Source organism: Ptiloglossa arizonensis, chromosome 10 (genome assembly GCF_051014685.1).
Source record: "Ptiloglossa arizonensis isolate GNS036 chromosome 10, iyPtiAriz1_principal, whole genome shotgun sequence".
In the NCBI taxonomy this organism is placed as follows: domain Eukaryota; kingdom Metazoa; phylum Arthropoda; class Insecta; order Hymenoptera; family Colletidae; genus Ptiloglossa; species Ptiloglossa arizonensis.
Window position 1 is genome coordinate 2,682,120 of NC_135057.1, and position 15,179 is coordinate 2,697,298.

At 34.1% G+C, this 15,179-nt stretch overlaps 1 protein-coding gene across 4 annotated transcripts; it reads right to left on the reverse strand.

Moving 5' to 3' along the window:
• Positions 1 to 978: 978 nt before the first annotated feature.
• On the reverse strand, positions 979 to 14,816 carry LOC143152025 (uncharacterized). 4 transcript variants are annotated; one of them, XM_076321670.1, is made up of 7 exons: positions 14,794 to 14,816; positions 12,486 to 12,812; positions 10,050 to 10,127; positions 9,827 to 9,929; positions 9,176 to 9,247; positions 9,012 to 9,083; positions 979 to 1,030 (listed from the first exon to the last, which is right to left on the reverse strand). In XM_076321670.1, the coding sequence occupies exons 2-7, from the start codon at positions 12,715 to 12,717 to the stop codon at positions 1,009 to 1,011; spliced, it is 579 nt and encodes a 192-aa protein (XP_076177785.1). In that variant the 5' UTR covers positions 12,718 to 12,812; positions 14,794 to 14,816; the 3' UTR covers positions 979 to 1,008. The 4 variants fall into 4 exon arrangements, with proteins under 4 accessions (XP_076177785.1, XP_076177784.1, XP_076177782.1 ...); XM_076321669.1 differs by lacking the exon at positions 979 to 1,030 and adding an exon at positions 6,589 to 7,773; XM_076321667.1 differs by lacking the exon at positions 979 to 1,030 and adding an exon at positions 6,589 to 8,159.
• Positions 14,817 to 15,179: the final 363 nt, after the last annotated feature.

The window sequence follows — 15,179 nt, forward strand, 5'->3', positions numbered from 1 at the left end:
CAACACGAACCGTGCAGTTGGTCCTACTAGGTCTATCCCGTTTCCCCTCCGTGGTTCCGATTCCAGAGAAAACGAACGACGCCTACCACTCCCCTAGAGGAGTGCCCCGTTTCTCCATCTTTACGACGAGAGGGTCTTATTTCGGAGGCTTTCGCAGGGACCGGCTAAAATGCCTGCTCCTGTGCTCGCAACATGCCCCCTCTGGAAGCGGACACACCGGAAGAGACGGCGATAGACCGTTCGGACAACTTACACGGCCGGCCACTTGCTTGTACAAGAAGCAGTGGTGACCGGACCGAGGAACGAGGAAGCGAGCAAAATTAAGCTAAAGATTGGGTAATTGCTTGGCAGATCACAGCCTTAAAACTAACTTATTCTAACTGCAGAGATAGAAGGAATCAATGTTCCTTCGAACTCCTCGTTTAATTCTGCCGAGCAATTACATTATGGAAAAATTAGGCAAAATTGGGAAAGACGCGACACGAACCGTGCAGTTGGTCCTACTAGGTCGGTCCCGTTTCCCCTCAGTGGGCCCGATTAAAGAGGAAATGCACGACGCCGTCCACTCATATAGAGTGCCCCGTTTCTCCCAACTCCGCGTCAGGAACCACGCAAAGCGTGGACCTGACTTACGGAGGATGACGAAGAGAGGGTCTTGTGGCACAAGGGCTTCCGCAGGGACCGGTGCGAACACCTGCCCCTGTGTTCGCAGCATATTCTCTCTCAAAGCGGACGCACCAGAAGAGACGGCGATCGAGCGTTCGGTCCACCTCCACGGCCGGTCACTTGCTTATGCAACAAGCAGAGGTGGCCGGACTGAGATACGAGCAAGCGAGCAAAAAGAAGCTAAAGATTGGATAATTGCTCGGCAGATGACAGATATTCGTACATGGTGACCTTAAAACTAACTTAGTCTATACTTGGAATTAACAGTCCCGCGGAGGATGCAATACATCAGTCCTCTTCGTTCTTCGTTCTTCGTTTTCCGATACATCTAAGAGAATGTATCTAAGAGAAACCTAAGAGAAACCTAAGAGAAACCTAAAGTCAAGGCATAATAGAAAATAGAAATGAATTTGGTTAGTGGAAAAGAATAAATATAATATGTAAAAACAAGTAGAAATTAAAATCAGAGAACAAATGAAATGAATTAGACAAAGAAACAGTTAAAAAAAAAAAGAAAGGATTGAGAGAGTGGTCGCCAGTACTGACCACCGCCTACCGGCGGCCAGTACCGGTTACCAAGGTGGGGGGTCCCCCTTCCATAAACCTAAAACGAAGAGATCCGTCCATCTCGCAGCCTCCAGGAAGAATGAAATTTTAAACAATCGGCGGCTCCTTATATACCCACCGCAAGGTCACTTACCAGTGACTTACCGTTACTTCCATTGTCTTTGTTCGATCTAATCGAATATTTCAACAAATTGATGGCTTTTTAGCCATTATTTATACTAGAACATTGTTAATAATTGTTTAATCTACGGTCCTACGACGGTTGTTAATAAACATGATAAATAAACAACAAGATATTGCGAAATCTACGAAGGCGAACGGTTTCGGTGAATGTTTGTTCATTTCCACGATTGTTACTAACATTTATGCATGTTCCCAATATTGATAGAACAATGTGCATCTTATTTATGTATTGCAATTAATTAAGAAACTTATAGAAATTGATTTTGATCGAGGCTCGATGTTAAAACGTGTTTCTTAATGTTTCAAAGCATGGAAAGTGACAATTGTTTATTAGATACATTAATTTAACATTTGTTTCATTCTTATAATTTACACAATACGCGTAGAAGTGGTATTTTTTACATAAAAGTGCCAAAATTTAATTAATCGCTGTTCTGGACAGAAAAATCACCGCGATGAATACTTGTGAATCGATAATCGATACGTGTAGCCTTGAGAATGTCAGTTGGATCTCAGCGAAAAATTCCTCCGCGAACACAGAATATTTCAACGAAATGATATTTTAAGGCATTATTTATACTAGGACATTGTTAAAAATTGTCTAATGTATGATCCTACGACGGTTGTTAATAATAATGTAAACAAACATCAAGATATTGCGAAATCTGCGAAGGCGTATTGCTATAGCGAATGTTTATGTCTCTAGGCGATTGTTATAAACATTTTTGCAAGTTCCCAACTTTTATATTACAGTATGAAAATTAAATTTTATCGGAAAATTTAATTAATAGTTTGGTATACATATATTTCTCGATTTCTTATGAAAATTAATATTTGTAAACTAATTAATGGTTTGCACTGTAAAAGTTGGGATTATTAATTTTACAAAATACATTTTCTTTTGCATTGTAAATCAATAATTTCCTTATGAAGATAAATATTGGTTGCAAATCGAGAAATATATGAATACAAATATTTTACTTTCATTTCCGATCGCAATTAATTTCTGAAAACTAACTAATGATTTATGATGCCTAAGTAAGATGCACATTATTCGATCAATATTGGGAACATGCATAAATGTTAGTAACAATCGCGGAAATGGACAAATATTCACCGAAACCGTTCGCCTTCCCAGATATCGCAATATCTCGGGGTTTGTTTGTCATAATTATTAACAACCGTCGTAGGACCATACTTTAGACAATTATTAACAATGTCCTAGTATAAATCATGGCTTAAAATATCATTTCGTTGAAATATTCTTTTTTCGCGATGGAATAGTTGTTATTGAGATCGAACCGACATTGTCAAGGCTGGAAATGTTTATCGATTCACAAACGTCCATCACGATGATTTATATATCTAGAAAAGCGATTAATTGAATTTCGACGCTTTTACTTAAAGAATACAGCTTCCACGCGTATTCCGAAAATTATAAGAACGAAACAAATGTTAAATTAATGTATCTAATAAACAATTGCCACTTCCCATGCTTTGAAACATTAAGAAACACGTTTATACCTCGAATCTCGGTCAAAATTAATTGCTGTAGGCGAACCAATCATATTTAATGCATAAATAAGATGCATATTGTAAGATAAATGTTCGGAACATGTATAAATGTTAGTAACAATCGCAGAAATGAACAAACATTCTCCGATACCGTTCGTCTTCGCAGATTTTGCAAAATCTCGATGTTTATTTATCATATTTATTAACAAGCGTCGTAGAACCATACTTTAGACAATTATTAACAATGTCCTAGTATAAATAATGCCTTAAAATATCATTTCGTTGAAATATCCTGTGTTCGCGGAGGAATTTTTCGCTGAGATCCAACTGACATTCTCAAGGCTACACGTATCGATTATCGATTCACAAGTATTCATCGCGGTGATTTTTCTATCCAGAACAGCGATTAATTAAATTTTGGCACTTTTATGTAAAAAATACCACTTCTACGCGTATTGTGTAAATTATAAGAATAAAACAAATGTTAAATTAATGTATCTAATAAACAATTGTCACTTTCCATGCTTTAAAACATTAAGAAACACGTTTTAACATCGAGCCTCGATCAAAATCAATTTCTATAAGTTTCTTAATTAATTGCAATACATAAATAAGATGCACATTGTTCGATCAATATTGGGAACATGCATAAATGTTAGTAACAATCGTGGAAATGAACAAACATTCATCGAAACCGTTCGCCTTCGTAAATTTCGCAATATCTTGTTGTTTATTTATCATAATTATTAACAACCGTCGTTGGACCGTAGATTAAACAATTTTTGACAATGTTTCGGTATCAAAAGCCATCAATTTCTTGAAATATTTGGTTAGATCGAACAAATACGATCGAAGAAGCCGTGGGATAAAATAAATGTATATTTCTCTACATATCGGAATTATAGTTTGTATGTATGCAAATATATTCTGAACCCGCAATTACAAATCCCTGTAACGTGGTAATTACATGGGTTGCCATCTATTGGAGAAAGGGTTAAACTACACTTAAGGGGTGAAAACACCTGGCGGAGAAACGCTCAAGTTTGTCGAGGAATTGTTCTGACTTTCATCAATAGATGGCTCCACAAGCATTATCTACCGACATTACAGATGAGTATCCCCTTTCGAATGCCATTGCCTACCGTGCGATAAAATAAATGAATATTTCTCTACATATCGAAATTATTGTTTGTATGGATGCAAATATATTCTGAACGCGCAATTCCAAACATTTGTAGCGTGGTAATTATAAGGGTTGTTCTGTATTGGAGAACAGGTTCGTTAATTTTCGCGATTTCTGTTAACATTTATGCATGTTCTCAATATTAATCGAACAATGTGTATCTTATTTATGCATTATAAATAATTATACTTATAGAAATTGATTTTGATCGAGATTCAATGTAAAAACTTGTTTAGTAAAGTTTAAAAGCATGAAAAGTAATAATTGTGCATTAGTCCAATAATTTAACATTTATTTAATTTTCATACTTTACACAGTACGCGTAGAAGTTATATTTTATTCTCAAAAGTGCTGAAATTCGATTAATCGCTTTTCTATATAGAAAAATCGTCGTGATAAACACTTGTGAGTTGATAATCGATACGTGAAGCCTTGATTTCAAGGTATTAATGATTTTTAAATGTATAAAGGAAGGCTAGAATATACCGTGGAAGGTTTAATTTTACATTTATTCGAAAGATGAAACATACAAAAGTTTGTACAAAAGTATTTATTTATTTTATCGCACGGTAGGGAATATCATACAAATGGAAATACTTATCACTAATGTCGGTAAATTGTACTTGTCGCGCCATCTATTTGTGGAGATTAGAACAATTCCTCGACAAACTTGAGCGTTTCTCCGCCAGGTGTTTTCACCCCTTAAGTGTAGTTTAACCCTTTCTCCAATAGATGGCAACATATGTTATTACCACGTTACAGGGATTTGTAATTGCGGGTTCAGAATATATTTGCATGCATACAAACTATAATTCCGATATGTAGAGAAATATTCATTTATTTTATCGCACGGTTTCTTCGATTGTATTTGTTCGATCTAACCAAATACTTCAAGAAATTGATGGCTTTATAGCCATTATTTATACCGGAACATTGTGAAAAATTGTTTAATCTACGGTCCAACGACGGTTGTTAATAATTATGATAAATAAACGTCAAGATATTGCGAAATCTGCGAAGGCGAACGGTTTGGGTGAATGTTTGTTCATTTCCGCCATTGTTACTAACATTACTAACACAATGTGCATCCTATTTATGCATTGAAAATGATTAAGTACCTCATAGAAATTAATTTGGATCGAGATTCAAAGTAAAACGTGTTTCGTAAAGTTTTATAGCAGGGAAAGTAACAATTGTTTATTAAATACATTAATTTAACATTTGCTTAATTCTTATAATTTACACAATACGCGTAGTAGTTGCATTTTTTATTTAAAAGCGCTGAAATTCAATTAATCGCTTTTCTAGATACAACAATCATAGCGATGAACGCTTGTGAATCGATCATCGATACGTGTAGCCTTGAGAATGTCAGTTCGATCTCAACGAAAAATTCCATCGCGAGCAATGAATATTTCGATGAAATGATATTTTAAGCCTTTATTTATACTAGGGCATTGTTAATAATTATTTAAACTATGGTACTACGACAATTGTTAATAATTATGATAAATAAACGTCAAGATATTGCAAAATCTGCGAAGGCGAATAGTTTCGGTGAATGTTCATTCATTTCCGCGAGTTTTACTAACATTCATGCATGTTCCCAATATTAATCGAACAATGTTCATCTTATTGATGCATTACAAATGATTCAGAACTTATAGAAATTAATTTTGATCAAGCTTCGAAGTAAAGAGGTGATTCTTAAAGTTTTAAAATAAAAAGTGAAGTAACTTGTTACTATAATTTGATTTAAAAAATCAATTCTTTTGTCAGACATCTAATGATTTGATTTAATTAAATATTATATGAGTAGGTTAAAATTTAATTTTGGTTGTTAATTCAATTAATAAAGTTTTAATAATTAGTTCTTTCCACAACAATTGGCATAAATCTGTGATTAGCTCCGCAGATTTCAGAACATTGTCCGAAAAATACTCCAGGTCGATTAGTAATTAAATTTATTTGGTTAATTCGCCCTGGTACTGAGTCTATTTTTAAGCCTAAAGACGGAACAGTTCAAGAGTGAATTACGTCGTTTGATGTTGTTAATATTCGAATTAGTGCATTAGATGGAATAATTATTCGATTATCTACGTCTAGGAGACGAAAAATGTAAATATTATTTAAATCTTTATCTATATAGGAGTCAAAATTTAAATTATTAAATTCTGGGTATTCATAGGATCCATATCATTGGTGCCCAATTGAATTGATTGTTAAGTATACGGGTATTCATAGTTCATCAATAAAATATAGGGTTTTTAAAGAAGGAAGTGCAATTACTCCTAAAATTATTATTGGGAGTAAAGTTCATACAATTTCAATATGATGATTTTCAAGTAAAAATCGATTGATAAATTTATTAGTAAAAATATCTAATATAATTATTAGAGTTATTGAAGAGATTATAATTATTATAATTATTGTGAAGTTGTGAAAAAGATTTAAATTATCGGCATATGGCGAATTGGGGTCTTGGAAATTAATTATTTTTCAATGGGACATTTTTAATGAAAATGTTACATTTTATAAATGAATCTTAAATTCATGCACTAATCTGCCATATTAAGATTTGTTTTTAATAATTAGAGGAATAGAGAGGAATGAGTGGTCTTTTGGGGAAAAGTTTTGGGGTCATTCTAGTGATGATTGATTAAATTTAAATATAGCTAGACGTTTAGTTATAAATCTCTCCAATATAATAAACAAGAGTAAAATTATTCTTTTGAATGAAATTATTGAGCCAATAGATGATAATAAATTTTCACAGTAGTAGGAATCCGGGTAATCTGAATAACGTCGAGGTATTCCTATCATTCCTAAAAAATGCTGAAGGAAAAAAGTTATAGTTACCCCAATAAATATTATATAAAATTGAGTTTTAAGATAAAATTGATTTAGGGTAAATCCTGTGAATAAAGGGAATCAATGAATTAATGAAGCAATAATAGAAAATACTGCTCCTATTGACAGTACATAGTGGAAATGAGAGACAACATAGTATGGATCATGTAGTATAATATCAATAGATGAGTTTGATAATATAATTCCTGTTAATCCTCCTATTCTAAATAAAAAAATAAAGCCAAATTATCAAATAATAGAAGGATTAATAATAAGTTTTGACCCGTAGTACGTAGCTAGTCATCTAAATACTTTGATTCCCGTGGGAATTGCAATGATTATAGTTGCCGAAGTGAAATAAGCTCGTGTGTCTACATCTAAGCCTACTGTGAATATGTGATGTGCTCACACAATAAATCCTAGAAATCCAATTCCGAGTATTGCATAAACTATCCCTAGGTTCCCAAAAGTTTCCTTTTTCCCTCTTTCATTGAAAATGATATGGGAGATTAATCCAAACCCGGGTAAAATTAAAATATAGACTTCAGGATGCTCAAAAAATCAAAATAAATGTTGAAATAAAATTGGGTCCACTCCCCCAGTAGGATCAAAGAAGGAAGTATTTAAATTTCGGACTGTTAATAACATAGTAATAGCTCCGGCTAATACAGGTAGTGAGAGAAGAAGTAAAATTGTAGTAATTAACACTGACCAAGCAAATAAGGATATTTGATCGAATTTTAAAGCATTATTTTTTATTTTAAGAATTGTAACAATAAAATTAATTGATCCTATAATTGAAGAGATACCTGCAATATGCAAAGAAAAAATTGTTAAGTCTATAGATAAAGATGGGTGATAAAGATTTGATGATAAAGGAGGGTAGATTGTTCATCCAGTTCCCGAGCCTGGGAATAATAGTGATGTAAGAATTAAAAGTAATAATGAAGGCGGGATTAATCACAATCTTATACTATTTATTCGGGGAAATGCTGTATCAGGGAATCCAATTATTAAGGGAATTACTCAGTTTCCGAATCCTCCGATTATAAATGGTATAACTATAAAAAAAATTGTAGTATCGGATTTCGGCGTCCGCTTAAGCCTGCTTCGAGCGTAGACCTAAACAAGATAACGTGCGCGGTTGGACTCGAGTTGAAGTAAACATTTAGCGCCGATCGGCCCGCTAGCTTTCCTGGAAGGCACGAGTATCCTTTACAGGGGGTCTTGTGCGACGACCGAGCGTGAGAATGCACGGGGATGAAAGGAAATACATGTGGTTCGGAGAAAGTGAAGAGTGTTTAGAAAAGACGGGTGATTGGGATGGCCGAGCGTGGCCGAATGTCTGAAGTGAGAGAGACTGGGGATTGGAATGAAAGAGAATGAATGGGAATGACTATATAGAGCGCGAGAAGAACGTAGGAACAGAGTATGACAAAGTATGACGACGAGAGTATGTCCGAAGAGTGTGTCGCGGACGGTATGACTAAAAAGACGATAAGACGAGACAACTAAAAGACGTATCCAGCGAAACTAACCACTGACACTACATCTAACACTACCATCATTGTAATATATAATATTATTAAATATACTTTAATATACCACATCAGAGCAATAGTTATTTGGGGGCTCGTACGGGGATAAATCATTCAAAGATCTCTCCTCCAGAGATCCAAGTGATAGGAGGAGAGAACGGAACAACAATATTATTATATATTGCTTAAGTATATCCATATGGTAATTACAGTCTTAATTAATCACGAGTATATATAATATTTATGGCATATTTAGACATTTCCCAATAATTCCACTGCCCCTGTGTATTTCCCATATTCCACGATATAGTTTTTAAAAATCAGAGTCATACCGATATTATAAAAAAAATTGATGTAAAGATAATTAATCACGAATATATATTTATGGCATATTTAGACATTTCCCAATAATTCCACTGCCCCTTTGTATTTCCCATATTCCACGATATAGTTTTTCAAAAACAGAGTCATATCAATATTATAAAAAAGATTGTTGCAAAAATACTTACAACGAAACTAGTTTCGTTAAATTTGCGAAAGCACCGATTTCTATTTCGCTTATGCCGATGTCATCGAGATATCTGGAAAAAATGGTTTCCTTCTCTTTAAATATATTTTTGAACAATATCGCTCATAATCAATTTCCACCTAGAATCTATCGAAAAACACTTACAGTATGCGTATTTCCGAGTATCGCGCAAAAACATTCCTTGGCACACGTTTAATTGAGCTGTCGTACAGACTTCTAAAAAAGTTTGTCGGTTTTCAATTTTTACGTTGGTTTAATAGCATTGAAAAATACTGTATAAAAGTATACGAAGTACGATACAGGGTGTTTTAAAAGGAGATCGAATAACTTTATCGGTATGTTTGGTAGATAATTTTGAAACGAAAATGTGATATACAAACGTTACGAGTCTTGGTTGATTAATTCTCGATATAATCGTTATTTATTTTACTCAATTATAGCACAAAATGCGTGTCAAGAAGTGCACTGGAGTGTTGCAAGTAACGGAAATCAAATTATTAGAATAGAGTAGCAACGATCGTTAAAACTTCGAATAGATTTATGTTTATACCTTCTTTATCCTATACGAGTGAAAGAAGATAAGAAATGCAAAATAAAATACTATTACTCTATTTCAATTGTGTACATATAGAATCTATTTTTTGAAATAAATCAAAAACGAGTGCACCAAAACTCATAGTGTATACAACACTTTTTATTTAGAATTACCTATGAAACATACTGGTAAAGTTATTCGGTTTCTTCCTGGAGCACCCTGTATAGAGTACTCGAGTTTGAAATTTTTAGAATTCGTACATCGAGGTCGTTTGAGAAGACAGGTTCTGAGGTATTTCGGAATATCTGTGACAAGTTGCGCGACACATCATGTACGTACATCCGACTGGAATGTCAGTGACATCTACAAAAGAAACGTAATGTTCCAATTCTGTCTTTCGTACATATTATTTTTTCTCTCTGTCCTATTCGTGCTATCCGATATTCTGTCTCCCCGTTTAATAAATCATGGATAATTTATTACCGCAAACGAAATCCCTTAAGGCTTCCTTCAAGGAGTCTCTGTCATTGCCAAACCAGTCCAACACACCGTGGAGATCAACTGTGTGCAAGATAACATTTTCTACTTAAAGAATGTTACTTCGAAGGATGCAATTGATACCGTATACAAGTACGCGAAGAAATACAGGGTGTTTTAATATTCTAGATACGAATTGAAAAAGTTTCGATAAAAATACTTTCGTAAAACAATCGTTTTCGAACAATAACAATACTTTCCAACTTCTAAGCAAATAGCTTTTAATGCAACCGTGTGTGTGCCCTAGAATGATTATCTTAAAACACTGTTAACGTGAAACGTCAATTGATAGGAGACTGCAATTTACGTATTGCATATATACTTGATTAAATCTGTCAATGAACTTTTATAAAATATAACGTTAATAAATTGTTACGTACTTTTGATAGCATGCTGTCGATAACGTGTTAAGAATTCAGAATATTAATTCCAAGTTAAAAATTCACCGTTATTTTAAGTATCTTCCATAAAACTCAGTTTAGACGATACACAATTATTTACTTACAAATTATAACTCCGAATATTTATGAAACTGTTATCTTACGATCGTGTGCTAAAACTGTTGTTTCTTTCAATAAATTCTTTCAACGACTCACAAAATTTCTAAATTTACTTACACCCGGTATGAATATTCTTCTTTGATATTATTTAATGAGAAAATATTGAAATTGTTATCTAAGAATGTTAACCTACAGCAACTTTGTTCGTCATCGCCGTAAGGACACTGCACGTCCTGGTTGTACCAATTTCTTTGAGGAAACAAATAGTGGTGTTGTGACAAAGGAAAGTTCCCACGGGACAGGTGTCTGCAATCACGAAGAATTTTTCGCGTGATTTCTCTATTGATAAAGGTCGCAACATTGAACTCGAAGTCATCGTCTGTTGTCAATGTAAGTTCTGCTTACCTAAGTCGGTCGGAAGGATAGTTAAGATAATATTAAAGTCACTTGGTAGCAATAAAATGAATTCGGGCGAATTACGAAGCACTATGGTGGATGCAGTTGTTCGAAGATAATTTAAATTATACTCCGGCTCAGAAACGACGAGGAATGGGTTACTATCAGTGAGTAATTGATTAATAACTTAATTTGTCCGCTTCTTTCATCCAATCGCGACCTCTTTTGCCGGCTTGGTCAATTATCTATTTCTAGACCGTTTCAAACACATATTGAACTCGCACGAAAGATGAAATTGAATTAAAATAATACTTATAAAGCATTAATGATTGCTTCCAATTCGCGAAATATTGTAACCCAAAACTACGGAACTTTCAGCGCTGCGAAGCATTAAGAAATAAGTACTATTTATCAGAGATACACGACTGAGAGATAATTTACGTAACGTTGTATGAACTTGCAATTTTTTTTTAACTTTGTGTCGTTAACACAATACGTATAAGACAAAGTTTACGTAAACTTCGTCATAATTCAATACTTGTAAGTGCTATAAGTGACAAAAGATGGATTTATTACGTATTGTTGAAGACGTTATTCGTTAAAAAAAGAGGAAAATAATCAAGTTCTCAGTACGTTCGATAATTCTTGAAAAATTATTTCTTTCAATGCGTACACACGGATAAATATCAATAACAAAAGCATAACTTTCAGCACAATTTGAAAATACTAAGTTATCGTTTATACCGCGTGTTTTGTCGTGTAAATATCGTGCAAATAATCAATACGTGGAAACTCAACTGTTGATTCTACGAAATTAATTTAATATTTTGCGACGTTTTTGCGAAGAAATTGTATTTTTTTAACGTCTAAAACAGAAGTAAATTGTACATATAACAGGTACTACTATACTATAATCAAATCGCGTGTTAAGCACTTTTTACTAAGCATCCAGTTATTTAAATTGTCATTGTTAAAAATATCACTGAAACTACCAAATGAACAACCATTAAATATTGGGAGAAAATGTGATACAGGGTAACCAATAGTAACGGAGTGTTAAATTACGGTTTTGTACAAAAAAGTTACAATATATTTTAATTTACATAACTTTTTAATACGCTCTTCTTTTATTTTATTCTATTATTTTTAGTTTCGGTGCTAGTTCTACTCTAAGTTACTATCAACATAATGAAGTAAGGCTAAAATCATTAATTATTTTCCGGTAAATATACTATTGCCACGGTCACTGTTGAACAAATAGAAAATGCGTCGTGTCGTGTCATAATAATTTATTAAAACAGACAGTTGTTCCAAGAACCATCGAATAGAATATTAACGAAGATCTCTTTCGTAGTTTAAAAATTGCTAATTATTTGTTTCGTTGCGTTTGAATGAAATAATGACTAAAAATGTGTCACTGTTGGAACGTTTAACGTTATTTCTGGTCACCCTGTAAATTCCCAGAAATCTATAACAAGTCACGTACCTTGATTAAAGTAATACATGAGCCCTGCTAGTAAGCATACGGAAGCGATCAAAGACGCTCCAATAATGCCGATTCGCTTGTATCGCATGTCGAATTGAAAATATCTGTTCCTCCTGTAAGAGCTTGAAATCGATCTCTCGCGGTTGGTTTCGATCGAGTTTCGTGCTTTTCCTCGCACGAGCAACGTTCTCCACGTCCACTCGGTGCAACGACTGCATGACACTGGTTGCATCCGCTAGCACGTTGCAAGCTCCGACGTCGCGCACACGCGCTCTTCATCGTCCTCGAACGAGGTTTCCTTGTCCGTTTGTTGCTCGAGATTCCATTCTGAATTACATCGATCGATTATTCTTATCTGAACGATCTCCACGGTACAGATAGACGTTTTCGATTGTAAAGAATATCATGCGACGAGAGAACGAAGATGACAGCCTGAGCGTAGGTGGAACAGATTCGTAACGATCGAAGAAAAATTTATTTTCACTCCGACGGAACGTCTCTTTCAATTAAATTGATCGATGAATCGTGAAGGTGAAATACGTGATACAGAAAACAGGCGATAAGCTGGTGAAAGTATTGGTAAATTTTCAAATACGTCAACAAGTACGCGTTCGATGATAAATGGAAAAATTAATATCGCGCAAGTTATCTCCTTTGGTATTGACACGGTCGCGTCTCGCGGATTAATTTATTAATTTTTCGACGATAATTTCGAACCTCTCAGATTTCACTTTTAAGTGCTTCCTCATCGAACTAGTTACGGTTACATCGAAATAAATGAATATTTGGTTTAAATTCATTTTTAGAGGATGACGCAACTCATTGCCTAGTAATACAGTTATGATATTTCGTTGTATTTAATGCACAGAAATGCATTTGTTTTTTAGCCGATTTCTTAACGAATTTAGGACTCTTAGACACGCATAAATTATAAAATATTTCACGCTCTACTAGATCAGATTCACAATATAGCTCTACGTATTCAAGATTCGCAATATAGAACGACACAACTATTTAAACTATAGCTATTGGAGTTCACAGAGTGGAACTAGTAAACTACACTTCGAGTTTAAACTTTTATTACCGAATAAACTAAGCCGTTAGTGTAAAATGGCTATCGTACTTTCCAAAGGTAAAAATTCGATCTAAGATTGAAATTCTCCGTTTGAAATTATGAAGATACTATTAGATCCAATAATTCGCTCGAGCTTCTCTATAAAACGTGTAATAGTACATTTACGTAAACGTTTAGTGTCTACAGAAATCACCTTTTATTAGTAACACTTTGAGACAATAAAACGAACTTGTTACTCAATCCGTTAATTATTACTCCGTAACGTTTCTATGATACAAATTAACTATCGGTAGATAGCTTCTTTTCGTATAAAAGTTCACGATACTGTATCGATAATTCGTCGATAGGGACGCAAAGAAATCTACAACATTTAAACATATTTGTACCTTTCGTTGATACATTATTCGTCGAATTTAAATTATTTATTTTTAGAAGCTATTCGATGTATCGCACAGTTTCTTACGAACTTAGATTACTTTTATTATTATTTTCTATTCCTTTAACAATTGTAATACTTACTCTGAAAAATAATGCGAATTAAACTGCAAATTTTATAATTACCAACAGCTTTTCGGTTTATCTATTTCACGGGGTGATAATACAAACGTTCACACTGTTATTTTCAAATTCAACACCAAAAATCAAATTTTTTCGTAACACATATTCTGAAAAATAATTCGAACTAAACCGAAAGTTTTAGAACTACCAACAGTTTATGTATTCCATAAGATGATAATACAACCGTTCGCACCGTTATTTTGCGATTCAATTTGTAGACGAAATTTGTTCTTAATATATATTCTGAAAAATGATCCAAACTAAACCAAAAGTTTTAGAATTACCAACAGTTTATGTATCTCACAAAATGATAATACAACCGTTGACACCGTTATTTTGAGTTTCAATTTATAGACGAAATTTTTTCGTAATATAATTCTGAAAAATAATCCGTACTAAACCAAAAGTTTTAGAATTACCATCAGTTTATGTATTTCACAAAATGACAATACAACCGTTCGCACCGTTATTTTGCGATTCAATTTATTCGTAATACATATTCTGAAAAATGATCCGAACTAAACCAAAAGTTTTAGAATTACCAACAGCTTACCGCTCGATGGATTTCACAACGTGACAATACAACCAAACCCAGCGTTACTTTGCAATTCAACGCGAAGATGAAATTTTTGCTTTCGATTAAATTGAAAAACAAACATTGGAAGATAATTACACCGTCAAGCGCTGGGAGATCGAAGTTCTTGGTTCGAAAAAGTGGAGAAACTAATAATTGCGTCGTAACGTTTTCACGAAGTTCGTTCTCGGTGGTTGCGTCATACGTATGTACCTTCCCAAGTACACGAAACACCAGTGCCTCTAATAACGTATGCAGATTCGTCTGTGACAAAATTGCAACCACACTTCGAGCAGTCAGAATTCACGCCGATGACCGCAACTGGCCACACGTTCCGCGACCACGGAATATGTAATTACGCATTAATGGAGAACTACGTATCGATCGAAAAAGCTGCCGTGATTCCGGGCAACGTCCAGTTCGCGAATGTTTAGCCAAGTTTTCGTCAACGAAACCGACCGATCGTTTCGTTCGGAGTTCCAGTCGC